The 26,204-nt window shown below is 53.1% G+C and overlaps 10 protein-coding genes across 10 annotated transcripts; 6 read left to right on the forward strand and 4 right to left on the reverse strand.

Annotated features, from left to right (window-relative positions):
- Positions 1–457: 457 nt before the first annotated feature.
- Positions 458–1,730, forward strand: G647_08120 (guanine nucleotide-binding protein subunit alpha; the record flags this gene model as incomplete). The annotated part of the gene is made up of 5 exons (XM_008732432.1): positions 458–575; positions 629–971; positions 1,025–1,437; positions 1,493–1,636; positions 1,687–1,730. The coding sequence occupies 5 exons, from the start codon at positions 458–460 to the stop codon at positions 1,728–1,730; spliced, it is 1,062 nt and encodes a 353-aa protein (XP_008730654.1).
- Positions 1,731–3,503: 1,773 nt separating this feature from the next.
- On the reverse strand, positions 3,504–4,672 carry G647_08121 (uncharacterized protein; the record flags this gene model as incomplete). The annotated part of the gene is made up of 4 exons (XM_008732433.1): positions 3,504–3,563; positions 3,624–4,004; positions 4,078–4,373; positions 4,579–4,672. The coding sequence occupies 4 exons, from the start codon at positions 4,670–4,672 to the stop codon at positions 3,504–3,506; spliced, it is 831 nt and encodes a 276-aa protein (XP_008730655.1).
- Positions 4,673–5,548: 876 nt separating this feature from the next.
- Positions 5,549–6,616, forward strand: G647_08122 (uncharacterized protein; the record flags this gene model as incomplete). Its single annotated transcript, XM_008732434.1, has 1 exon — positions 5,549–6,616. The coding sequence occupies one exon, from the start codon at positions 5,549–5,551 to the stop codon at positions 6,614–6,616; it is 1,068 nt and encodes a 355-aa protein (XP_008730656.1).
- Positions 6,617–7,214: 598 nt separating this feature from the next.
- G647_08123 (uncharacterized protein) lies at positions 7,215–7,803 on the forward strand (the record flags this gene model as incomplete). Its single annotated transcript, XM_008732435.1, has 2 exons — positions 7,215–7,319; positions 7,372–7,803. 2 exons carry the CDS (start codon positions 7,215–7,217, stop codon positions 7,801–7,803), a joined length of 537 nt encoding a protein of 178 aa, XP_008730657.1.
- A 335-nt stretch (positions 7,804–8,138) lies between these two features.
- Positions 8,139–10,087, forward strand: G647_08124 (uncharacterized protein; the record flags this gene model as incomplete). Its single annotated transcript, XM_008732436.1, has 4 exons — positions 8,139–8,192; positions 8,241–8,328; positions 8,378–8,616; positions 8,684–10,087. The coding sequence occupies 4 exons, from the start codon at positions 8,139–8,141 to the stop codon at positions 10,085–10,087; spliced, it is 1,785 nt and encodes a 594-aa protein (XP_008730658.1).
- Positions 10,088–11,237: 1,150 nt separating this feature from the next.
- Positions 11,238–14,243, reverse strand: G647_08125 (uncharacterized protein; the record flags this gene model as incomplete). The annotated part of the gene is made up of 1 exon (XM_008732437.1): positions 11,238–14,243. One exon carries the CDS (start codon positions 14,241–14,243, stop codon positions 11,238–11,240), a length of 3,006 nt encoding a protein of 1,001 aa, XP_008730659.1.
- A 1,158-nt stretch (positions 14,244–15,401) lies between these two features.
- Positions 15,402–16,970, reverse strand: G647_08126 (uncharacterized protein; the record flags this gene model as incomplete). The annotated part of the gene is made up of 2 exons (XM_008732438.1): positions 15,402–16,625; positions 16,680–16,970. The coding sequence occupies 2 exons, from the start codon at positions 16,968–16,970 to the stop codon at positions 15,402–15,404; spliced, it is 1,515 nt and encodes a 504-aa protein (XP_008730660.1).
- Positions 16,971–17,932: 962 nt separating this feature from the next.
- On the reverse strand, positions 17,933–19,432 carry G647_08127 (uncharacterized protein; the record flags this gene model as incomplete). Its single annotated transcript, XM_008732439.1, has 1 exon — positions 17,933–19,432. The coding sequence occupies one exon, from the start codon at positions 19,430–19,432 to the stop codon at positions 17,933–17,935; it is 1,500 nt and encodes a 499-aa protein (XP_008730661.1).
- A 976-nt stretch (positions 19,433–20,408) lies between these two features.
- Positions 20,409–21,621, forward strand: G647_08128 (uncharacterized protein; the record flags this gene model as incomplete). Its single annotated transcript, XM_008732440.1, has 2 exons — positions 20,409–20,489; positions 20,536–21,621. 2 exons carry the CDS (start codon positions 20,409–20,411, stop codon positions 21,619–21,621), a joined length of 1,167 nt encoding a protein of 388 aa, XP_008730662.1.
- Positions 21,622–22,083: 462 nt separating this feature from the next.
- On the forward strand, positions 22,084–25,871 carry G647_08129 (uncharacterized protein; the record flags this gene model as incomplete). Its single annotated transcript, XM_008732441.1, has 5 exons — positions 22,084–22,102; positions 22,153–22,197; positions 22,254–25,018; positions 25,067–25,414; positions 25,455–25,871. The coding sequence occupies 5 exons, from the start codon at positions 22,084–22,086 to the stop codon at positions 25,869–25,871; spliced, it is 3,594 nt and encodes a 1,197-aa protein (XP_008730663.1).
- Between the last annotated feature and the right edge of the window lie 333 nt (positions 25,872–26,204).

Genomic DNA, 26,204 nt, shown 5'->3' on the forward strand with positions numbered 1-26,204 from the left:
AGGCTCTCGTGAGAGACTGAGTGTTGGGCAGCGCGCTTCCTGCTACTCACTACCCTCTTGCGTCCTGCTAGTCGATCCGCGAGATCTCGTCCCCTGACGCCCGCCCAGCGCTCAGTGATCGACGCCAAATAATCCGGATCCTCTCCTGCACCCGCGCGGATTGTCCCTTCGGATTTCCATCACACCCGAACCTCAATATCAAATCCTCTGTCATCCGAACATCACCATCCGTTCACCTTGACAACCTCTCCCAGCTCCAAACGGAGGTACGTGGTAGAGCTGCAACACGGAGAGGATATTCTCGTATCTGCTAGATCGAGAAGTCCGCATGCGCGTCGCTCATTCCGGTACTCAGACAAAGTGTGTTTACTGACAGTGTCCAGTCTCCCTCGAGCGCCGAGAACGATCCATTTCTTATCTTCCTTCGTGCAAAGTCTCCCTATCCAGATCCTCAAAAATGGGGTGCGGTGCGAGCAAGGAAGACACGGCCGGCAAGGCAAGAAACGATGAGATCGAGAACCAACTCAAGAGGGATAAGATGGCCCAGCGCAACGAGATCAAGATGCTACTTCTAGGTGGGCTACATTTCTCTTCAACATTGGCAGTACACAACCTAACTGTACTCTAGGCGCTGGTGAATCCGGGAAGTCCACTATACTCAAACAGATGAAGCTCATCCATGAGGGCGGATATTCGCGCGATGAACGCGAATCTTTCAAAGAAATCATCTTCTCCAACACCGTCCAATCCATGCGCGTAATCTTAGAAGCGATGGAATCCCTGGAGCTGCCCTTGGACGACCAACGGGCCGAGTATCACGTTCAGACAATCTTTATGCAACCACAACAGATCGAGGGAGACAGCATGCCACCTGAAGTTGGTGCGGCCATCAAGGCATTGTGGCAGGATGTCGGTGTTCAGGAATGCTTCAAGCGATCAAGAGAATATCAGCTCAACGATTCGGCACGATAGTGAGTGGAAATTCGCACCTGTCTGCGGTATGTTTGCTAATGTCGGGCGTCAGCTACTTCGACTCCATTGACCGCATTGCTGCCCACGACTACCTTCCTAACGATCAGGATGTTCTGCGATCTCGAGTAAAGACGACTGGTATCACCGAGACCACTTTCATCATCCAGGACCTGACATATCGCATGTTTGACGTCGGTGGACAGCGATCGGAACGAAAGAAGTGGATTCATTGCTTCGAAAATGTCACCACTATTCTCTTCCTTGTTGCTATTTCGGAATACGATCAACTCCTCTTTGAGGATGAGACTGTCAATCGCATGCAGGAGGCGCTCACGCTCTTCGATAGCATCTGCAATTCTCGGTGGTTCATCAAGACCAGCATAATCCTCTTCTTGAACAAGATTGACAGGTTCAAGGAGAAGCTTCCTGTGAGCCCGATGCAGAACTACTTCCCGGACTATGAAGGTTAGTTCCTTTCAACAGCAGTGTCCAGGGGACTTTTATTGACTCTGTGCTATAGGCGGTCCCGACTATGCCGCTGCTTGCGACTACATCCTGAACCGATTTGTGTCGCTCAACCAAGCAGAGACGAAACAGATTTATACCCACTTCACATGCGCGACGGATACAACGCAGATAAGATTCGTCATGGGCGCCGTCAACGGTATGCTTCGGCCATTGATGCATAATATCCACTTTCTAACCGCGTCGCAGATATCATCATCCAAGAAAATCTTCGAATGTGCGGACTCATATGATGACGGTCACCTTGATGGCGTAGCGTCATTTCTGCCCTGATTTGCTCACGACTTTGCATATACCACCGGCGTTGGCAGGAACGGCTTTACTCTCTTTCTCCTTGACATTGGCGAAGAATTACCTGTTCCTGATTTCGACCCACTGCCACGATTCACGTCGGCTATCGATTCCTCTTCTTCGACATGAGCGAATTTCCGAGCCCCCGGCTTTCGGACCTTGATCCAAGGTGACGAAGGCTTGAGGAAATGAAGGGCTTCCATTTCCCCGCTGCTTTGCGCAGCCAATCCTACCCGGGTCGCCAGTGTACTCTTCCTGTACCGATGATCTATGCCAACCAAAAGCGACCTCGTTTTCTTTGTGACTTGAAGGAAGGATTCAGAGACTTTGCGGACGACTAAAGTGGAGCCGGGTGCTGCCTAGCTGGCGTAGCTTACGCGGTGGTGATGATGGAGGATTGGGAGCTTGTGCTTGATTAGACTTTCGGACCAGAGAACCAGGCCATTGTATATCACCTTTCTCCGAAAGACAGACATAAGCAAATACGAGACGGCTGTAAATCTTCCAGGTGTATTGGGACCAAGCAGCCACAATAGCTTCTGGAGGGTGTTGCGCATGATTACCAGGCTGACGAGCTATGGAGAATGTCAGCCATGACCGCGGTCGAGAATTCTCGCCTGAGGATGGATTGCTTTCTCCCAACAATCACTCGCACATTCGCCTGGAACAGCTGAGTGTCCAATGGTCGATTTCAGCACATCTGGACCGAGTTGACCAAGTTGCAGTCGGGCAATGGACGACGTCCTCTTCATACATGGCATGCTATGTCAATGATGACTTCAGAGGCCGGGTTGCTTCAGTGCACCATGCATGACTCCTACAGTTTCTTCTCCCAGCTTCAGGTTATCTTCGCATGCACCATTTTCTCTCCTTCAATCAGCTCTATTCCCATTTTCACGAGGCAACGGCTGATCCGTTTGCCGGGACTGTACGGAGTACTGTTCGTTCGGAAGGAGTCCATGACGACCCTTATGCCTGGCCCGACGCGGCACTAACTGGTAACTTCATCGACTCGCCTCAATCAATACTATTGCCTTGTTGTCACCATCACTCCTCATTGTGGTGAATAGGTCCCTTCGACCCGCGGCCCCAGGCATAAGAGGCCTCTGGATCATGTTCTGCATTGACAATCAATGCGCTCTTACGCAGTTATGTCTTTCGAAACCACCTCGCGAGGCTCAGACGGGTCTACAGTAGAACACCAGTCTCATCCCAGGAGCCGAACCCGAGCAAGTAGCTCGTTCCATACCACATGCACAGTTTAGGCGGACTTGTTGTGAGGGACTTTTACGATTCACGGTGGGTGAGCAGCTTGTAACGCACTGGGATCATCAACAACAGGAGGCTTATCTTTGAGATCGTGGTGTTGGGCAAGGCGCGAGGTCGATCACAGGCCAAACGTACGGCATGCGCACACACAGCTCGGTGAGCAACGATACCCCAAACTCCTTATGTCTGCATATCGGCTATGAGCTGAACAGTCTGAACAGGGCTGAATGGAATGACATTTCTCAGATTCTAGAATTGCCCGAAGTGGTATTGGGGACAAGCGGGCCCTTCTCAGGCTGTACAGCCGTGGGTCGCGAAGGTTTTATCAATCGTACAGTACATGGTTCCGTTGCAGCCACGGGGGGGCGCACACATCAGAAGCACGAGAGACTTCCGAACACGAGCAGGCAAAGACGACGCCAGCTCGTATACAGGATATCTCTCGCCTAACTGATCTTGACGACAACTTTGCCGCTGGCGCGTCTGTTTAATATCCTTTTGTAGGACTGGTGGGATTTTTGTTAGCGTACGTCAAACGCTTCACCGCAGACTTCGGGGGTTCCTACATCTGGCACATTGTCGAAGTCCCAAATTGAATCGATAGGGACTCTCAGCTTTCCGTCTTCGCAGAGGTCCTTCAACTTCTGAAGACCATCCAAAGTGCACACAGAAGCTACCTGGACATATCTCCTTGGTGTGCCGCCCAGAAGGCGAGGCCACAAGACGTTCCTCAGCATCCGGCTAACCGCCAGCAGCATGCTGGTGTACGTATAGTGATCGAATGCGATGCCGACAGTGATGTAGGAGCCGCTTTCTTTCAAGAAGTCGGCGCAGTTATCGAATAGTGACTGCACTCCATATGCATCGATGATGGTGTCGAACTTGTCGCCAGCGTACTTCTCCGCCAGTAGTTTGTGGACAGGGACTGGCGTTCGATGGTCGAAGACCTAGTCCTCGGTCTTAGTGGAAGGGAATGAAACAGAACGCACGTGGAGGAATCAAAACTCTGCCCGTTCTCACCTCTTCTGCGCCGAGCTCTCGAACGAGTTGTTCTTTCTCGCGAGAGCAGACCGCCACGACTCGGCCTTCCTCTCCCACGGCATTTCGAACCTTCTGCGTCACCAGCGATCCTACCCCTCCAGCAGCTCCACTGACCAGGATCTTCTGGCTGTGTCGCAAGTCGGCCTTTTCTGCCAGACACAGGGCCGTGCATCCTGCTATGGGCAAGCCAGCAAGTTCTGGCATCTCCATCGCTTTCGCAACAATGCAGACGTGGCGAGAGTCGAGGACGACGTACTCGCTGAGGGCACCATGTCCTTTCAGATGTTCAGACACGGGTATACTCCCGAAAACACCGACTCCTGGCTACAGTCCCTGGGACGGGTCCACGTCGACGCCCACTTCCTCGATCTGTCCCGCGAAATCCATTTCCGGGATGCTTGGCTTTGCCCTCAGAAAAGAAGGACATAGCTGCATCATGACTGATCCGCCTGGATTGAGAGCCGCGTACTGGACGCGTACTAGAACCTGTGTGGTAGAACTGAATTGCGGTCGCGGGAGACTGTCTTGGAGTGAAAGGACTCTCTCCGGAGGACCGGGAGTAGCGTGTGTCCATGCTCGATTCCTCGGAAGCGGTGTCTGCAACCCTCCCTCCATGGTCGATATCCAGATCCTACCGCTAAGGCTTTAGGCCACTGCACAGGGAGAATGCGCAGTATGGAATATGCAACAGACGGTCTGCCGGCCAACCACAGTGGTAACTTCAGGTGACACTTTCAACGCATCAAGGACAGCCACCTTTATACTTCATATTCGATTGGCGTCTGCCTGTGAGAGAGGAAAGAGTGCTAAAGTACTGTTAGCATCTTGGCCAGGAGGGAAACAGTCAAGCTTCGTGCTCGTGACGCGACGCCGCGGTGCTACACGGTGTGCGTGGTCTGCCTGCCTCAGGACATTGGTGCTGTGTTGATTGGGTTGGCTACGGCAACCACTGTAACTTTGTGTCTCGGGGCTTCAGCCGCGCTCTACACGCTCACACGAACAAGATTGGGATTTACAAAGGCGTCGCGCGGTCGGCTCACGAGCCCGATGCGCCGAATACTGTAGCATCGTCGGACCAATGGACTTCATTTGTACGAGTACAGGCTGAAGATGGCCTTCACCATCCCTATCCGGGGATTGTTTTTCTAGTGTAGAATTCCGAACCAGCCATGGCCAGTGCCAGGCACAAAGGCCTGTCAGATGCGGAGGCATAGTTCAACATATAAGTATGCGTAGAAGGTAGTATCGCCTGACGATGAACCAGCGTACTGGGGGAGGTTGATCCTCAGAAGCACCCAGGCGGGCGAAGAGCCGGGACGGATTTAGTATCCGGTCCCGCTGCCCATCGTACAAACGTGGCCTGGAACTTTTGACATCAGGCACAATAGGCGAGCACCACGAGCACAGAACCACAACCAACTTGTTGTTACCCTTCAACTCCGTAACTCAGATGTCCTTGACCACCGCCCTTAGACCAGTCGGCCTCCCATTCGGCGGTGGCTCAAGACGAGAAAGCTCATTGCCCGACAACTCTTCCACGCGACCATTCCACCATGAAGTCAACTACATCAACCTTCACCGCACCCTCATCCGCTATCAGCACTTGATTCTCCTGACGCCGTCCCCCGCTGCCGGCAACACGACAGAACTGACGCCACTGCAACGGCAGGTTCAGGCCGAGCTATGGTCGCCTTTACCGTACCATCGCACGAAGTGGCTGCGCAACGTGGAAGGCGCTCGGACATCGCTGCTACAGTTGGAGAGAAAGGCACAAACTATTCGCGTACAACGGTCAAAATATGAGGCAGTCAAGGATTTGGCCGAGAAGAGGGCTGTCATAAAGAGGCTGCGGAACAGAATAGAGGAAATCGGGAGGGAGGTTGAGATGTTGGCTACAGACAATTGGAAACCTCCGTTTCGAGATGTCGAGGGCGAAACGGTCTACGACTTTCTGCAAAGGCACGCCGAATCTCGAGGCCCAACGAGTGTGGTAGGCGAGAATACCCAAGACGCGCTGCTGGAAGAAGGCAAAACTGTGACGAAAGTGGAGAAAGAGCCCTCTACGCCAGACAAACAGGGTGACGAAGTGACAAAGGAAGAGTTATTCGGATCATCACACCTGCGACGGAGAGGCAAAGGACACGAGGTCCATCAGCCGCCCGCGCAAACGAGTGGCTTCTCAAACCTACCTGCCACGGAGCGGTCACTGCTGGATTCCTCGAGGGTGCACGAGGATATCACGGCGTCGCTAGTGAACATGGCAGCTCAACTCAAACAGGAGCAGAGGAAGCTGCAATTCTCCCTCGAGCAGGACAAGAGCATCCTTGGACGAGCAATCGAGGGGCTCGATGTCAGCCTAAGTGGCATGGAAGCAGCGAGCAAGAATATGAAATTCCTTCAGCGGATGAGTGAAGAAGAAGGTTGGCTTGGGAGGCTGAAACTCTATGCCATGATCTTTGGCATGTGGATCGTGGCATTTCTGCTTGTGTTTGTGTGCCCCAAATTGCGATTCGGGTGAGTTGGAATTGCACGCGCGGCCTACGCAAAAAATACAAGATATATGAACTGAACGGCAATGGCGAAATTGAAGCCTTCGCTGGCGCAGAGGCAAGTGCCTGACAATCTCTGCAGTACACATTACGAATATGCATCGAGGCATCCAAGGGCCCAGCTTGCCGGGAAGAGCGAAGCACACCAATCGTTGCCACGGGAAGCTTCCTGAATCTTGAGACCAGGATCGAGGAAGCACGAATCGAGATCGAGCGCAATCTTGGTCAAAGGGATTGCGTGTTGTTGTCAGAAGCGCATTCCTTTTCCAGATTTGTGGTGCCTTCGCCCCGATTCTTCGATGACGTCGATGGTGGGGACCAAGGCGAAAATGTGCACATGCTTCACCTGCATTGTGCCTGCTGACCAGCAAGTGAACAGGTTCACCAGTCCCTGCCAAAGTTTCACGTTCACGACACACAAAGCCCGACTCGATCTTCTGTCTATAAAGCCTTGCTCCCGACCTCTTCGACGACCTAGCCTCGCAACCGAACACCTTCCCTCAGAAAACATACCATACCCAACAAGACACTATTCAATACCAAAACAACCACACAAACTCCTCCAATATGTCTTCCAATGATAACACCTCAACTTTCAAGTCGGCTGTTGACACCGCTACTGGCTCTGTCCAGTCGGGTATAGCAGCTGTGACCGGTAGCGCTGGTGACAAGGTGAGCTTCAACAAGTCCCTCGCACAGACCTGTCGCTAACATTCTCTCCCAGGCCAAAGCTGATGAGTACAAGGACAAGGCCGCCGCCGAATCTGACCTCTCCCACACCGCTGCCAAGGCTGGTCCTTTCGCCATCAGCTCGTCTGGCGCACCTGCCAAAGACAGCCCCGACCGCACCCAAGGATCATGGGACCAGACTGTCGGTAGCGCTAAGGAAACCGTGGGCAACCTGGTCGGCAGCGAAGACCTCAAGCAGCAAGGTCGCGAACAGAATCTCCAAGGTCAAGGTCAAGAAGCTAAGGGCCAGTTGAGTGACCTCGGAAAAGGCGTTAGTGATCGTGCTCAAGGTGCTGTTGGCGGTGCGGTGGCCGCGCTTACAGGCGACCGCGCCGAGCAGGCCAAGTATCAAGATTTGCATGATGAGGGCAAGACCAGACAGCGTGGTGTCGAGTTAGACTTGGACAAGCAGGCCGCCGCTCAGTAGAAATAGATTGAGCAGACCCCGTCCCACAGCAGGGAGCCTACGGTATCTGACGCATGATATGGTGGCGAGAAGATGACGACAAGAGATAGACAGGATGATGGTGTATGATTAGTCCTAGGTTTATGATACCCCAGAATTCAATGCGATGATGAGCTGTACACGCTGGACCATAATCGATCACACTTGCTAGAGTTCTTCTGGAAACATTCCCCGCATTATCTAAGTTGGAGGCACTGAATAAATGCTTGGCCCAATGAGCAAAGCCCCAACCCCAACGGTGGACTGAGTGGACGTCTTAATGTCTATCCTGAATATTCTTAGACCATGTTGCGCTGATGGCCGGTCTGCCGCAGAAGACTCTGGCCTGGCTATACGACGTTTTAAAGCGAGTAAGAAGAGGGTCCATCGAAGCCGTTGTCGAGTACTGACCTCAAAAGGAGTATCACGACCCGAATCGAACCTACTCGGACCTTGCCCATGTCCTGGCCCGTTATCCGGGCTTTGCTCCGAGGACAGATGTCTACAGTGCGTCGCGCGATTGAAGCAATGAGACCTTGCTGATCGCTTCTCTCAGCGTTCGAGACTGGAGCGCCGGCGCTCCTGGTCGTATTCACAGGCACCATCCCGGTGAACTTTCGAGGCAACACCTACCGATTTCCTGTCACACTATGGGTTCCGCACGCCTATCCATACGAACCACCCATGTGCTATGTCACGCCGACCGATGATATGATAATTCGACCGGGCCAACATGTCGGTGGAGACGGAAGAATATATCATCCTTATCTGGCGCACTGGAGGGAACACTGGGAGGTGAGTCAAGAGCGGAGCGAGGTCAAAGCAGGGAGCGACCATATATTGATACGAGGGATCTATGTAGAGATCGAATGTCTTGGACTTACTCTCCATTCTGTCCGACATATTTGCGAAGGAGCCTCCGGTGATGTCGAGGACAGCACAACTGCAACAGAGAGCAGTTCAACCTTCACCTCCACCTGTTCCGCCTTTACCCAGAGAGATGCAGCCTACGCAGCAAGTCTTCCACGCGGCGAGTCCTCCTCCAGCAGGACAACAACTCGGGCCTCCTGCTCCACCACCTCCTCCGCCAAAACAACCTCCGCAGAGTGGCCTTTCATCTCCACCGCAACGAAGTTCAGGGCTTGATGCCGCTCCATCAAGGCTGGGACGATACGATGCTCCACCGCCTTTACCCGGTCAAGGCCAACCTCAAAAGCTCCAGCCTGCGCATGGCAACGGCGAAGTGCAGGGGCCACCGAGCGGGATGAGTTACATGCCCCAGCGATCGAGCAGTCTGAGGCACTCCATGCCGCCTCCGCTTCCATCGCAGCAGCCACAACCAGGATATGAATCACACCAATATAGAACTCAGCGACCTCGACCGGGCCAATCGCACCAATATGCCCAAACCCAGCCTAGCCAGCAGCCACCTTATGTGAGCCCACCGCCCACTCCAGGCCAGGTTCAAGGTTACAATCAAGATCAATACCGCCAGATACCAGCACAAGAACGTCCTGAACGACCTATATCGCAGCACTATCCGTCAACCCAACAAACTTATCAGCCACCTCACTCTGTGTATCATCAGCAACATGCTCAGGCACAATTCCAGGCACCCAAGCCAGCCCCTCCCCCTCAACCCAATCTTCTCGACTCCCCTTTCGACCTTCCCTTGCCACCACCAACCTCTTCCACCTCGAATCTGTCATCAAACATCCCCGCACCACCCATTCCTGTGAACCCCGAGAAGGAAGCTCTTTTGTCACACCTCTCTCACCTCCTCACCACCTCTCTCCATCAACAGATCTCCCAGAATTCCTCAGCTTTACAACCTCTCTCCTCGCAACACGCCGCATTACAGCAAACCATGCAAACACTGAACAGTGAATTGGCAAACCTCAAGACCTTACACACAACGTTGTCTTCAAACATCTCCCTCCTCCAGAGCTCGTTGAAGAGCGCGGACGGCACAATATCCTCCTCGCACAGCCGCGCTTCCAGAAACGATATACCCGCCGTGGATGAAATGCTCACCGCTCCTACAGTTGTGGCCCGCCAATTGTACGACGCAGCATGTGAAGAGCGAGGTATCGAAGCCGCGATATTAGCCCTGCAAGAAGGGTTCGTCCGAGGGAGGGTCGGTAGTGAGATTTGGGCAAGAAGAACAAGGGAGCTGGCCAGAGAAGGCTTCAAAAGGAGGTGGATGGTCAAGAAGATCGGCCATGGAATGGGCTTGGACTTGGACGCGGGATCTTATGGCCGGTAGTAGTAGTAGGAGGAGTCTTGCTTGGCGAACAAGGTGAGGCACGAGATCTGACTGAATAGAGAGATGTCGCCATGCCCCTGGGAGGAGGAAGGGAGACATGCTCATGCTGTCCAATGTCGTCGCCTTCTTGCCTTCTCAGCCACTTGAAGAGATGGCGTTACACTAGTGCATATAACCAGGGCCTATGCGTGCTAAGCGCCGGCTGTTCTTTCTGCTACCACAATTCTGCTGCAGCTCACTTTGCTGGCCATGACGGCCATCCCGCCTGCCCTCTCGTTCTCACTAGAAGTACCTGTCTGTTCTATTGCATACAGTGGTATTATCCCTATCCAGACCCTTCGACCGCAAGCGCTACAGATACACACGTCCCCGTCGCAACGTCAGTGAAGTAGACGCTGACAGGTACGACAAAGCTAAGCTAACTTGGTGGGACGAGACCGCAACGGAGGGAAACGCGACCCCTTGTTGGACCTAGGTACCTTTGGACCATCGTTCTTGGGATGTCGACCGCTGCCGCAGGTCTTGGTTTCGACCTATCAACGCGATACATACCGTACCCGGATCACTCGAGGGAGTTTTGTTATAGTCCATCTTCTGTACAAGTATCATACGGCTGCTGGTCTCGAATACTTGAGCATATTTCATTCCATTCCATTCCACGCTGGCTTCATACATCATCGATAATGCACAGATCATGGAGAATCAATGAAAGGAATGTTGTGGGGCCATGGCGCCTCAGAAACACAGGAGTGGCCTTTATTTGAAATTCGAGGATCCCCAGTGAGGTAGGTTACCTACCTACATGTACCTACAACCGCCACCAGCCTCGATCACGTCCGGCTCTGAACTGGGGCGTTGTTCCAAATGAGCTGCAAGGTTGGGCCACTCTTGTCCAGCTTCATTGCATCCATCACGTTGATGCGCAGGGGCACATGTTCATTCAAGCCACTGGATCTAAATAATTCAGCCCGCCACTCTTCCTGCAGATCAATCGGCACCCATCGTGCTCTCCTGCCGGGGTGTCTGTCTGAACACGCATTGTGCCCTCCCCTTTCCTCCCTTCCTTGCTCTCCACAGCTCGATTTTTCCAAATCTCAAACCAAAAAAAAAAGGTTGCATGACCTGAACCTTACCACCTCACCTGTGCCTTCTAGAGTCCCCAGTCCGCAACGTCGAACTCTGCGTGCTCATCAAAGCCCTGAATCCAGTCGAAGTCTGTTGGTATCTCAGGCATGTCCAACCCAACCATGTCTTCACTTCCATCCTGGGCGTTGGGAAGAGCACAAGCATGCACGGAGCTTGCTTCGTCGTTCGGATTTGGCGTCGTCTGGGAGTTATTAGCCAGACTGCTGTTGTTCTCAGGCATATTCAGATTCATATCTGCATCGACATTCACAACGGCATCGGTACTGGTAATGGTATTCCTGACAGGGACAGCAGCAGGGCTAGTCGTGACAGTATCGGATATGAGCGTCTCAGCGTAACCGATCGAGGGAGCGCGAACATCATTGTTGAACAAGGGGTGGCCGAGGGAAGATCCGGCTGCAATGCCGCCAGGGTCGGCGACCATGGGTGAAAGTATCGGACGCATGTCCACCGTCGTGGGCAACGATGGTGCTGTGGTCATGAATCCATTCAGACCTTCGTTCGTATTGAAGTCCAGACTCAGGTCCATGTCCATGTCCACAATGTCGCCAAAGTCCATGTCTGGCAAAGCGAGATCAAGTCCTCCATAGTTCACGTTGTCAGGAAACTGAAACATGTGACTGTTCAAGAAGTCGTCAACCGCGGTAGTCGCGTTGAAGGTCGGGACGAAATCTATGCCGCCAGCAACTCCACCGCAAAGCTGCGCTCCAGTGCGGCGGTTGGTCTCTTCGAGCGTCTCATTGATAGTATTGGGGCAGGGGCCGGTGGAGGTAAGCTGTTGAGGCGTCGGAAGATGAGCACGTAGGGGCGTAGGGGTTTGAACCGCAGTGGTCTCGATCAAAGCGTGATTGCAGGCATCGTCCTGCTGGTGAGTATGTCCAGGTGTCTGCATAGGCTGCGCATCTAACGTCTGGACATATCCCACGAGTGTCCCGTTCTGAGGAGTAGCGATAGGGTTGTTGTGGCCTTGAGCACGTCTCTTGCCCGGGGTGTTCTGGACCTTTCTCAAGGGAGTGCGAGCAGTCTGTGGAGAACTGCTGACCATGTTTTGAGCTGGCTTGGAAAGATTCGAACGGCGGCTTCGTGGTGCAGGTGTGGGTGTCCCTTGCGGCCCTGTGCTGGCAACGGATGGGGTGGACCTCACCATTTGCAGGGGGGTGTCAATGGGATTTTGAGGCGTGCCTTGTTGACTTCGTCGCTGCTGCAAAACACCCATTTGTTGGCCCGGGGAAGCTTGCAAAATTTCGCCTTGAACTTCAGGCTGCAATGAAGATTGAAGTTGTTGCTGCGCTCCACGTTGTACTTGGCTTGGAGTTTGAGCTTGCGTAGGAGAACTGAACTGACTTCCTGCGGATCTCTGACGACGGCCCTCCATGCGTAGAGAAGATTGCATTTGCATCTGGTAGTTCATCTGCTTTTGAGTTCCGTGCTCCGCAAGCATCGAAGTCTGGAGCTGACTCAAGGGAATGAAGAGTTCTGAAAGATTATGCTCAATTCCCGCGTAATCTTGACCCGTGTTTCCAGGTGATCTCTGCAGGTTTGCGTCCATGCCACCCCGTATCATCTGCGACGCGGTGCGCTTCTGCCCAACACTAACGTAGTCTTCATGCTCCTGTTTGAGCGCATCGAACGATCCGGTGGGCATAGGGATAGGATAGTCGTACTCGTTATTGTAGGGTGTCAATGATTGAGAAGGTAAACTGTCGCCTAGCGAAGTGTCGGCCCAGTTCTTCATGCCGTCAATCTCTATATTCGCACACAATCCAGGATCGCCTGTTCCAGATCCTTGTTGGCTTTGCATGTAGAAATTCTGCTGGGTTTGCCAGTCACGCTCTATATTTGCGACGACCTGTTGCGCTCCCACTGAACTCATACGTGCGCGCTTCGCTGGATGACGTGACACTTCATTCTGGAGGAGAGTATTGTTGCGCATTTTCTCCATCAATGTGGCTGGATTGGGTGGTGATTTGAACTTGACAGGGGTGACTTGATATCTTGGGTCGATCACCTTCGGGGTCGACCCACGATCAGGCGACGACAAAGACATATTTTGCGTCCGCGAGTGTTTATTGCCAGCCGGAAGGGGAGAGCCAAAAATATCCATCAGGGCGGCCGTGGCTTGTCTCGCTGGTGCAGTTGTAGGTGTGAAGGGACTTCCGAGAGGCAGTTTAACCGGAGTCTGTTGTCGCGGGGTTTTTTGATCAACATATTGAGGCTCGGCGAGATCCGGGGCAGAATTATCGGATTCACCGTCAGCAGACGTCAAGTCTGCTGCGTCTTTGCTATTTGCTGGATCGGGCGGATAAGTCTTCGGAGCAAGTGAAGCTTTCGGTACCCTGAATGAGGGCGGAGTGCAGGAATCCTCCAGGGCATTGACGGAACGTGAATCAGAGTAGGGTGTCGCAGGTGATGTCTGGGACACGGTACCGGAATTGGGGGTCCGGTTATTGGCGGGAATGGTAGTCCGCGGGGTGAGGCGAGGACTCGAGGACTCGAGCGTCGGAAAGGGATCTACGACCGAGATTTGCGTGTCGGGAGTGTCCAGATTCGCGGAGGTCGGAGAGGTGCCCATGATCTTGCTCCATTCCTCGTCGACACCTTGAGTAAGAGTCGGGTTTTGTACGGTGTAATCGAGTAGCGCTTTCATCAATTGTTCTTGGTGAGAGTCTTGGAAGATAGTGTCAGGACCTTGGCTTTCTTGTATAGGACCGAAGAGATTGTCAAGCCAGTCGTTTGCAGTGAGGGTGTCGTTGTCAGTGTCAATCTCGGTGGCGTACTGATACGGATGTGAAGGGATGTTCGCGACAGACGGAGCAGTCAGATGACGAGGCTGTGCGTTCGAAAGGGTTTGATCGTCACCGGTAGATCTTGCCGCATGGTTCCAGTGGGAGGGAGATGCTCTGGAGTTTGAGACCGGGCTGCTGCTCAAGGTAGTGGCTGTCGAAACATTCGGGTCAGACTGGTCGACCTTGCGAGACCGCCCTCGCTTCTTTATCGCAGGAGCCTCCATGCCGACAGCGATCGTCTCTAGGCGCGCATACGGGTGGGGCTTGAACTTGCAATGCGGTAGCCGATGCGGGCGAAAGAGGATAAGGAGCAATGCAGAGGGGACTGAGAAGCTGAGAATAGAATTGCAGATGATGATGATGATGATGATGATGATGATAGGACGGTAGGCGGGAGAAGAGGAGTCAAAAAATTCGCTCACATTGTCGCGGCGGTATTGTTAGCATGGGTGCGGCAGGATTGAGAGTCCTTTTGGCGGCGACGATAGCACGCGGACGAAACTGCCAGACCCTCCCCATAAGGCGGCGCAGTAAATTGGTGGAGGAGTTACTGTGGTGAATGCAGTATTGCCGCATCTCTGCGCCAAACAAGTCGCCATAAAAGTCCTCGATTCCTACATCTCCGTTGGTGATTCTGGCCGAGCTGGTTGCCGCGTCTTATGGAGCTTGTCTCCGGCTAGGGCGTCAAAGGCATTCCCAGCGTCAACATCGTCCCTCCACTTGACAGTCATTTGGTATTTGAGTCTAATGGAACCCGAGGGCGCAGACATTGGCAAGGAGCACCACAATGTTCTACCAGAGGGCTCGGAAGTGGTCATCAGTGGGTGTGTTAGTCTATCGCACCTTACATTCAATAGGTCTGCGGATACACGACTCGCGTAGGGAGTAGGAGAAGTAACAATTGAATAGCAAAGTCCGCGGCCTGACCGTTTGGCGGCACATTCAGAGCTGATTGCAAAAGGTTCGAGGCGGAAGGGCGGAGAGAAGAGCAACATGCTAAAGCACGATCACAGCGGAGGTTCCTTAGCAGGTAGGTGTATTGTCCACAAAGGACAGCATGCCAAAAACCCTATGGCGATACTGTCGCGACAGTGAGGATAGAGCGCGAGTGATACGAGAGATGGTGGAAGGAAATGATTGAAATGCAGTGAAATCAAAGTCCTCACTCGGGGTTCGGCTCAACTTCGGGCCGGACCGCGTGAGCTTTAGGGCCGAGGGTCGTTTGCCTTTCTCTCACGAGTGTCACTCTGCGAGAGATGTTGGATACATCGCCATGGGCAAACCAGCCGATTGCATGCCTCGTGCCCTCACATCCATGTCTATGTACACGTGAGTTACCACAGCCCAGCAGGTGATGCATAACCCAGTCGAAAATGCAGCTTTCAGTAAGCGCAAAGACCACCACCAGCGTCTTCAAGATCCCAAGCACCAGCCATGCCCACAGTCTGAGGTTCCTCTGAATCCAAGTTCTCAGCTCGAGTAACTCTGTCTTCAAGGGCAATCTCTGCGTCGGCTTCCGTGCGTCGACCGCCCATGAGCAGCTTGCGAGCCCACGCATCAATGGCTGGCTCGCCCGTCTCGTCTCTCGCTTGCTTCAAGAAGGGAATCAAAGCAGTACCACCAGTTCCTCGCATCTTCTTCTTTTTTTGCGCAGCGCCTATCTCATCGGGTCTACCATAGCGGATCCCCGCTATACCTGTGCCACCTCTAGGAATAGGCTCCGGACTGCTCTCCCGCCGGGTTCTCGACATACTTCGGGACTCTCTGCTTTTGACGATTATGTATCTTGATACCATTTGGATGTGCTTGTCTCGGAGGGCTCGAAGCATTGCCAAGCACGCATCATATGCGACAGTCAACTGGCGATTGGAGCGATTGAAGTCGACGAAATCTCGGATGTTGGCAACCGCCTCGACGGCCTGCAAAAATCGTCGGTGAGGACCAGGCATGTATTGTCTCATTTCGTGGATGAAATTGTGTCTGGGTTTCGGCGCTGCCCCAGGCTCGGCTTCGGACTCCGACGTCTCATCCTTCTTGGATCCAGTAGGCCTGTGCTCGACTCCAAGAACAACATCGAAGAACTGAATCATGCTGCTCTGCGCATTCGATCCCCCGCCGTACTGCCGCCACCGGGATGTCTGGCGATTCCCGTCGTCATAGAACACTCCGTGCGGCAAACCTGCGTCTTTCATATTCTTACTGCCCGCCAGGAAAGGTCGTATCCGGTGATAGAAGACGTGGGGGTCGCAACTGTCGTACATCCTGACCAGCAGGGTGCCCAGCTCGTCCAGCGTCTGCGCAAATGATTGGAGACACCTTGTGACTTTTTCAACATCATTGTCGCGCGCGGCTTGTATCGCGTCGAGCATGAGGGGTATTGTCGGGCCTCCTTTCGCTTCCATGGCCACACTTATTAGATAGAACCATTGTTCGTCCAGGGAGCCGGTGAAGGTGGTTAAAACCGACAGATTTTCAAGAGCCAGAGAATCCGACATGAACAGCGGTTTCCAGTTCCATAATACCAGGCCCGCGTAGGTGGCCACAGGGGGGAGTTCGAGGTATTCGCAAACTTGAAGAAGAGGGTAAGTGATCGCAGGTGGCAGTCTCTGCGCTCCCTGTTAGCAAAATTGCTTGCGACGCCGCCACGTGAGAGAACATACCTCGGAGGGCTTATCCCCGCCCCAGATATAGCCGTGCGCCAGAAACGTCAGAACAGTATATGCTCGCCGCCACTCAGCCTCGGTTTCCAAATGGACGGCAGGGATAACGGGGAGTTTGTCGATGACTGCTCGCAGTCTCTTGGAGAGCAGAAGCGACTGGAAGTTGTTCATAATCCGCTCCCAGCGGTCGTAGACTGGATGCGAAAGACATTGAAGAGGCAGATCCGAGGGGAGGAATCCTCTCTCGGGCGAGATGCCGTAGTCTTCGGGCAAGGGAACTGGGGGAAGCATGGTGTTGTTTGTGAAGGGAGATCGCCACAAGAAGCAGTGGCTCGTCACTTGTTGAATACCACAAGAGACAGGAAGAGCATTGGTCAGCAGAAGGGAAGTGGTCACGAGGATAGAGAAAAGAAACAAATACAAGCAAGCAGGAAGGTGAGTAAGAGCAAATACTAATCTAGACTTTACGCTTTGGATTCATGGAAGTGTCGGCGAACCATCCGCTCGGTAGCGGATGTCGCCGGGCTAGATCGAGTCTGCGAGGGGAGATACGGAGGGGCGCGATTTATCTCCTGCGCGACCGATGTTCTTCCCACAGGGCTATCTCATCGTTGATGTCCTGCTGTTACAATGACGATGCCACTGACCGCCATGACAGCACCAGGAGGCAAACATTGAAGGATCAGCTATTGACGGGCGAGGCTCGGTTTTGTAGTGCCCCTCCTGACGGTTTCCTGCATAAAATCCGACCATGTATGAAGTCACCCCGCAGGGATCCCTGGCGAGCCCGAAGGCCGGATGAACCACGGAGGAATAGGCGAAAAGCGACCCTGACAACCCCTCCAACCCATACGGAGATCTTATACAATTCCGACGAGGCCAGTAACTCTTACTTGAATTGCTAATTGACCTCGGCCTTGCTCTGTTGGCTGGGTACATCCTCCCACTGACAGTGACGAGAAACAAAGAAAAGCATCGTTTCCCCACCATTGGTGCAGGACACTGTCATCTGCTTCCTTCGCTATGCATTGACGCTGAACGCTAGACAAGGTAAACAGGCTCTTGCTGCACACAGATTCGGATGACCGACACGCAGAGAGCTTTGAACACAAACACCAGGAAACCGCACCCGACCACACTTTTGTCCATTTTCTGCAACCGAACCATATCCACATTTCCCGGACAATGGCAATCAAACACATGGTTGGGAGAGCCTCATTTCGGTTTGCGCCAGTAGTATTGCTAGAGAATCGTCAGCGCTGATGCCTCAAAGCTTGTCCGGATGGTGATGGGGGTACCTTGTGCTGCTTACGGCATGCTCTCAACCCCGGCTTGCGCAGATCGTTGACTACAGCTGCTTTTCTTTGTATATCCTCGTCTTCGTCTGGGATGTAGTAGAATTCGCTCTCTAGTGGTTTGCCCGCGGCGTCTTTCCCTTCCCTACGGACTTCACCTATACAGGCTGTGTCTTTGACCAGCTGCCTAATCTCATTGATCGACAGTGCTCCGGCTTCGTGTGGGAGATGACTCAGAATAGTCGACAGCGGAGTGGATGACAACCGGGAAAATGCGAGTTGGTTGATGATGTGACCTTGGACATCAATTTCTGACCCCGACTTTTTGGCTGATGTTGAGAAATCGTCTGTAGGAGACGGTTCGGTATGTGAAGAGCGAGCACTGTTGATAGACAAGCTAGGGTTAGGTGAATCGCCCGCAGAAATCGATGCCATGCGTGGAAGAAGATTAGCACCAAAGAGTCCAAAAGAGTGTATGATGGGGTCGTTCTCCTCGTCGTTGTCAGAGAAGTCGTCAGTGGACAACGAAGCATTGTTCTGTGGGACCTCGGAATGTTCGCCATTCTGAGATAACGCTTGTGTAGACTGAGATACTTCGGCGGCACTGATGGTTTCACTGCGCTGCTCCGCTGGTTCAGGATCCTCGTAGATCTCGACAGCAGCCGGTGGGAGTGGCGGTGAAGACGGCATGACTGCCTGGACGGCAGGTGATGGTGAGATTGGAGAAGATAGTCTTTTGCGCGCTTGCATTGGGCTCGGGCTCGGTGGTGTTGAATGGCGCAACATGACACGTTGCCGCTTGCTGGGGGAATCCTCTTCCTCCTCGTCTTCTGAAGAGAAAGCACCAAGCTGGGGCTTGGGAGGCCACTCCACCACGACACGACTGTCATGAACGTCAATCATAATCTCCGAGTTCCTAACATCCGTAGAGAACGTCTCTCCTTTCTTGACATCGTAGACCTGGCCCTTGCAATGTATCTTGATACCATTCCATCCGGAACACGTAATTTCGACACGGTCCCGCTCCAGACGCGACCCAGCGGGCTTGTAGCAGGCTTCGACATGCACTCTGGATATCAGCCGGTTTGAGGAGAACTGGTAGTCGCAGGAGGCACTCGATCTGCCCATACGCGTAACTTTCCCATCGGCTGTTAATTGGACGGAGGGGACGGCACCAAGAGGTGTGCGTTCGGCAAGGGTGGAAGAAGTTCTTGGAAGACTAGGCCTAGACTTGACTACGCGTGCTGGTGAAGAAGACAGTATTGCTGTAGAGGAGGTGGGGACAGGTGTAGGATATGTCGCGTGGTCATCAAAGGTATCTCGAGTTCGCTTGAGGGGTCGTGGAAGAGCGGGCGAAGAGGATAGTGGCTCAAACGCGGGAAGCAGTGAGGTTGTTGGCCGTTTCGAGATCGAAGGAGGAGAGGCAAGTGTCTTCGACACCGTAGTAGAAGGAGACATCTTGTGCTGGCTCTTGGACCTCAGCTACCTAGGAGCGCGATAGCCGGGGTCAATTAACCAGCTGAAAGCGCGTCCTCGGCAGAGGGAATGCGAGGTCAATGGGCCGGTCCTGTTCATGCGACGTTCAGCAGATGTTCGAAAACCCAAAGCAAAGGCAGCCAGCAAGTGAAGTTGACGCTGGCCACGAGAAAGGTCAAGAAAGGTCGAGTAATGGGAGGACTGAAAGGTTGATGGAATGGTCAACTCGAGAGCAACTCACGCGATGTGGTTGGAGAACGAGCGGATGTGGAGTTTGGATGGAGTCGGTTCCTCTTCGCGGTCGCGCTACATTTTTCGAGACTGGTGACGCCGCACCTCAAGCGCGTTTTTGCTCGGGCCTCAAGAGATTCGCTCTTAGTACGTCAAATTCCGCCCGATGAGGATTATCGAGCTCAGCTACGTGTCATGGGGAAAAGTGCAGGACGCGAAGGAAAAAGACCTCGAGCTGACTGTCATTTGCTGGCCACTCCCACCACGAGAGGGTTACATTGCGATTTCCTTCCAACTGCCAGCACATGCCGTTATACGTGCAGCACTAGTATGTAATGCGGCTTGTTTCTCGTGTCTGCCGGATAGCCGTAAGTGCCATGCAAGCACTCGTATGTTTGAAGCATTCTGGAATGCAGCGCTCGACCTGAGTCGACTTGACGCCGGTATCCTTCCATCAAATCTTCTGCCGACCGGCTCAGTGCCGGAAGACCTAGAGTGTACGAGTAGCTTGACAGCCGATTATGAAAGCGACTGATGGTTTTGGAAAGTCATCGAGTCACGCGAGGTTTGGAGATAGGCCAGAAGAGGGAAAGCTAAGCGATAAGATCTTATCTTATCACTGGGCTAAATCATCGGTCTCTGAAAGTTTTTTGACCGACCATCTTGAACTTGGGGACTTTTTTCGATACGCAACAATTTCGAGTCCTACCAAACAGGGGCTTGCACAATGGCTGTCGCAACAAAACTGACGACGACATTTGGTTCCGGACGTCCTCAAGAGACTCCTTATCAGCTCGATCCTGAACAGGTACCCACTTGCGCCGCATGGTTTGATGATTTTCTAACGGGCGCAGACACTCAAAGCATCTCGAGCCTTGCTACAACACATTCGAACCGAGACCCAACGTTTGCAGCAGGCTTCCTCAAAAAAGAGCCTTCTGTCAACCAGTGCCTCCGATTCTGACGAGGATGTTGCTGGGGATGCGGAAGCGCCGATATGGATGACCCTCACCACCAAACAACATATTGTCGACAAGAACCGTCTCAAACCCAGCAAAATCCCAGTCCCACATTCTCTGAACACATCACCCGACCTTCGAATATGCCTTATCACCGCAGATCCCCAAAGAGCAGTGAAGAACCTGGTGGCCGACCCTGCCTTTCCAGCGCAACTCAAAACGCGCATCACTCGAATAATTGGTTTCACCAAATTAAAGGCGAGGTACAAGACATTCGAGCAACTGCGGGAACTGCTATCTGAGCACGACATTTTCCTGGCCGATGACCGAATCATCACCCGTCTACCTCAGACCCTCGGCAAAGTCTTTTACAAGGGAACATCGAAGAGGCCGATTCCAATCGTTATCACAGACTCGAGGAAAGACAAGAAGGAATCGAAAGCTCCAAAGGACGACGGCGTCGCTGCCAACCCCTCGCCTCAGGCACTGGTGAGAGAAATTGAGAAAGCTCTGGATTCTGTACCTGTCAGCGTCAGACCCGGCACTCTTGTCGCTGTACGCGTTGGACTGGCCGCCTTTAAGCCAGAGCAATTGGCGGAAAATATCACCGCTGTCGTGGGTAGATTGATCGAAAAACACGTCGTGAAAGGATGGAAAAATGTTCGCGGTATCCATATTAAAGGACAGTCTTCTTTAGCGGTACCCCTGTGGTTAGCAGAAGATTTGTGGACGGAGACCGAGGATATTATTGAGGCAGCAGAAGAACATGAGCAGCTGGGAGATGGGGTCGATCAAGATGAAAGTGGACAGAAGCGCAAGCGAAACCCAGCAACCACAAAGGGGCCACAGACCGGCTCTCGGAAACGGGCAAAGGTTGCCGAAGGAAAGAATGGAGAGACCGGGTCTGATCAGCAGCTTGTTCAAGCGAGAAAGAGCAAACTAGCCGCTCAGAAAGCAAAGGTATTTGGCGGAGAACTGTAGGTGAGAAATGGTCGTGTCTTGATGCGTTTGCACAGAATGGGTATGATAGATGAACGGACCCTGTCCTGTGCATGGCTCTCACAATGAAAAATGTTCCTCAAATATGTACTGCAAGGCTGAATTCTCGTAGTCGTTGCCGATTCAGATCTCAGCAAGGACTTGGCACGCTTCGTCATCATGATCGGGCCACGGCACTACGGACAGCCTATGAACCAGTGTGCCGCATCCTGCAGGCGTGATTGCCCCAAGTTCAGGTTGGTCCGGTTAGGTTGGTTTGGGCCAAAACATAATATGCCCCTCCCATTTCACTCCCCCTTCACAAGCATCTAGCCCATATTCACCACGACCAACGCGTAGTGAATCTGGCGTTCAGTCTGCAAGGCAGGATTCCTGCAGCCACTGTGCCTTCTACCCTGTCGTCATGCGAGCGTGGGGAACGTCTTTGCAACATCGCGGGCCGTCATGGACCGCCAGCGCAAGAGTGCGTGTGGGATTTCGACCGGGCTGTATCTCGCTGACTCTTTGACACAGGAACGCTACGTGACCTGAACCTGCGCGTCTGGTCAGGCGCAAAGGGTACGCTGCGTCACACTGAGATCGAATCCAACTCCAAATCATTGACAGGGCTACAGACGTCTACGAAGTAGCAAACTCCCTCGATTCGTCGCTCAAGAAGAACACTGCGTTTATTAAACGTTTGAGAACCGGTTTATCGTCTGCTGCGCAAGATACCTTCCTATCCGAGATCCGCACATTGTCCCTTCAAAAGTACCTCTCCGAGATCATCTCCGCCACGGCTGAAGGCTTGGGCAAATTGAAGACAGCTGGAGACATTGCAGCCGGAGTCGAGGTCGTCAGTGCCCTACACCAGCGATTCGGCCCACAGGATTTTACCAAACAGTTAGCATGGCTTCTGGGAAAGGGACTGACCCCGCCAGACAAGGCTCAACTCAAGCAGTGGAGCCCTGAAGTCCGTGAACGCGAAGAGAAGGAGCGTCTGGTTCGCCATCGGGTCCTTATTCGAGTTGTCACTGAGTTTTGGCTGTGTGGTATTCTTAGAAGTCTGGATGACGTGGACCGACCAGACGAAGCTCCGCCACGGACCAAAGATGGCACCTCTCAGCCGGAAGTCAAGCCAAAACAGGTCGCAAACGGCCTTCGACCGGATACCCATCTGGACCATGAGCCGTTTCCGTTGGAAGTCTTGAAAGAGTTGCTTGGCCATGACCCGGAGCATGCTAATTTGAGCTTGGCTGTTCTCTTTGTCAAGAACTTCGCCTGGGACATTCTAGGCCTCAAACCACCCTCCGATGGTAGCCGGAAGACGGTCGATGCAGAGGGCCATATACTTGAGAGCAGTAAGGATGGCGAGGACTCCGCCGATACTACTGAAGGAGACGAGCCAATAATCCCTCCCCCCATACGACAACGCTTTGTCAACGTGCTCGAACGCTATCTGACCTCCGTCAAAAATCACGTCATCCGGGATCAGCGATCTCTCAACAACCAAAGCCGTCGAAATGCTGAAGCTTATGTCAAAAGCGGTGAGATCTTCGAAGATAGGCAAGCCAATTTTGAGAAACAGTCAAAGGCACAAGAGAAGCTGGTCGCAAATGCCCAGATTCTCTGCGATGTTCTTGGACAAGAGATGCCCTATCTCGAGGAAAAGGACAGTACAGACAACGCCGCCTCGGGAACGGTCGGCATGATCAAGACAGGCGACTACCTCAAAGGTTCGGGTGAAGGCGCAGGCATTTGGGAAGATGAAGACGAGCGCCGCTTCTACGAGAATTTAGTCGATCTCAAAGGCCGTGTCCCAAGCATCCTTCTAGATGACTCAAAGAAGAAGGCGGAGACGGAAGAAGCCTCTACTGCGACCACTGATAGTACGACTGGGAAGCCTTCTGAAACCGACGACCACTCGACCGCAATTGCAAACAAGACAGTGGGCGCCCAAGTCGACGCGATCCTCCTCCGCCTTCCCGAACTGCAGACCAAGGAGATGGTGGACCAAGTTGCGCTGGACTTCTGTTTCCTCAATTCGAAGGCCTCCCGAAACCGTCTGATCAAGGCAATTCAGGAAGTTCCGAAGGGTCGCATCGATCTACTTCCACTTTATGCGCGCCTTGCGGCCACTCTGGGACAATACATGCCAGATGTCATTCAGGGACTAATCTCACATCTTGACGATGAATTCCGGAGCCTACAAAGACGGAAATCCAAAGACTTTCTGGGCCAGATCCGCATGGCCAATATTCGGTACCTTGCGGAACTCACCAAATTTGGTATCGTGCCAGAACATGTCATCTTTCATTGCTTCAAGGTCAGTTTGGACGACTTCTCCAGGATGAATATTGAGATCATCGCACATCTGCTGGAGAACTGTGGTCGTTATCTTCTGCGCAATCCCGAGACCGCGCCACGCATGACATCCTTCCTGGAGACACTGAACCGCAAGAAGTCCGCACAGCACATGGGAGCTCAGGAGCGAATGTTGATCGAGAATGCGTTGTACTACGTCGACCCTCCACAACGCGCGGCCATCCAGCAAAAGGATCGAACGCCTACTGAGCTCTTCGTACGGCAGCTGGTCTACATGGACATGACGAAGAGAAACTATATGAAAGTCCTCAAGACCATTCGCAAACTGCACTGGGAGGAGAAAGACGTCGTGCAGATGCTCGAAAAGATTTTCAGCAAGCCGGGGAAGGTCAAGTTCAGTAACATTCATCTCTTGGCTGTGCTGCTTCAAGCACTGTTCCGGTATCATCAAGATTTTGCGATTGGGGTGATTGACAACGTTCTTGAGTACATCACACTCGGCCTGGAGCAAAACGACTTCAAATTCAACCAGCGAAGAATAGCCGAGGTTAAGTACCTCGGCGAACTCTACAATTATAAGATGATTGATTCAGCGGTCGTCTTCGACACCTTGTATCGGCTCGTCACATTCGGCCACGAAGGTGGGACCCCACAGCCTGGCAACTTTACACCTTTTGACCCTCCGGACGATTATTTCCGAATTCGACTAGTGTGCACTATTCTCGACACTTGTGGCATCTGTTTCGATAGAGGCAGCTCTAAGAAAAAGCTTGACTTTTTCTTGACCTTCTTTCAGTATTACATGGCTACCAAGGAACCTCTGCCAATGGAGATTGACTTCCTTGTGCAAGACACATATTCCCTTGTTCGACCCAACTGGAAGCTGGTCACGGATCTTGGAGAGGCTGCAAAGGTCTTTGCTGAAGCGGTGAGCGCAAATTATAAGCAACAGGCAGCAGAGAAGTCTGTCGAACAGGCGGAGGATATGGAGGACTCGGCCTCTGACGATGCCCTCGGCGATGGCGACGGCGAAGTCGAGGGTGAGGTTGCTCAATCTTCAGAAGACGATGGAGACGTAGGCTCACGAAGCTCCGAGTTCATATGCTTTACTGACCGGTTCCAGGCGGGCGCAGACGAGGATACCGGTGAGGACAGAGATGAGGTCGACTCGGACGAAGAAGAGCAGATTGTGGTTATGCGCCAAGAAGAACAGCTCGATCCCGAGGCTGAGGCTGAGTTTGACCGTGCATTCGAGAAAATGATGGCGGAGAGCTTGGACTCGCGCAAGTTCGAACGCAAGACCCACTTCGACGTACCGATACCTATTCGCAAGATCGCTCGAGCGCCGATCGAGCCAAACGACGAAGAGGCTACCCCTGCACCTATGTCTGAGTCCAACACGATGGCGTTCTCATTGATGACAAAGAAGGGCAACCGACAACAAGCAAGTAGCCCTGATTCGTGGAGAATGGTCAGTAGCCTCCGGTTGCAGCGTGCTGACAATCTTTTAGACTAAGACGATCGAGCTGCCATCGGATTCGAGCTTCGCAGTTTCGATGAAATCCCAGCAGGCGGCTGAGCGAGAAGAACAGCAGCGGATCAAGAACCTTGTCTTGAACTATGATCTGCGCGAAGATGATTCCCATGATGGTATTCCCATTGGATTTCCTTGTGGCCCCATTGAGCAACCCCCCTTGGAGAGGAACCCCAATACTAAAGGTCTCAAATTAGGCCCGGACCATTACAATCCTTCCCTCAGCCGCTCTGAGAGATCGGGACGCCATGCGCCCCGAGCAAGAAGGCTTAACCTGAGCGACGTCGACTGGTATGGCAAGAAATCTTCCACTGAGAGCGCGGAGAACGAGGCACCCAAGAACGCTCGTTCGCCGGCAATCAGAATTCCCAGATTGTTGAAGAAGCCAGGCTGATTGGCCGTTTTGGCCGTGATAGGACATGAAACACTGCGACTTGGTTCTTGGAGGAAGCCTCCCGGATAAACGACCTCATGCTTGTTCATGCGATTGCAGCAGTATGCATTAGCGTTTCGCCTGGCCAAGTGGACCCGCCGCGAAGTGGCACCCCCTGTCACACCTACCGATGCTCGACCAACAGCAGTTCCCGGCATCTCGAGACCCGTTCGATTGGCGAGGCCATCCGCCACCATCAGCATCAGACGGGTGCACTACCGACAACCAATACTGGGCAGTAGCGGGTCAGCTCGAAGGCGGCCGGCCCTGGCACAGGACGACAAGAGTCCTTAC

This window comes from Cladophialophora carrionii, assembly GCF_000365165.1.
Source record: "Cladophialophora carrionii CBS 160.54 unplaced genomic scaffold supercont1.7, whole genome shotgun sequence".
Taxonomy (NCBI): Eukaryota; Fungi; Ascomycota; class Eurotiomycetes; order Chaetothyriales; family Herpotrichiellaceae; genus Cladophialophora; species Cladophialophora carrionii.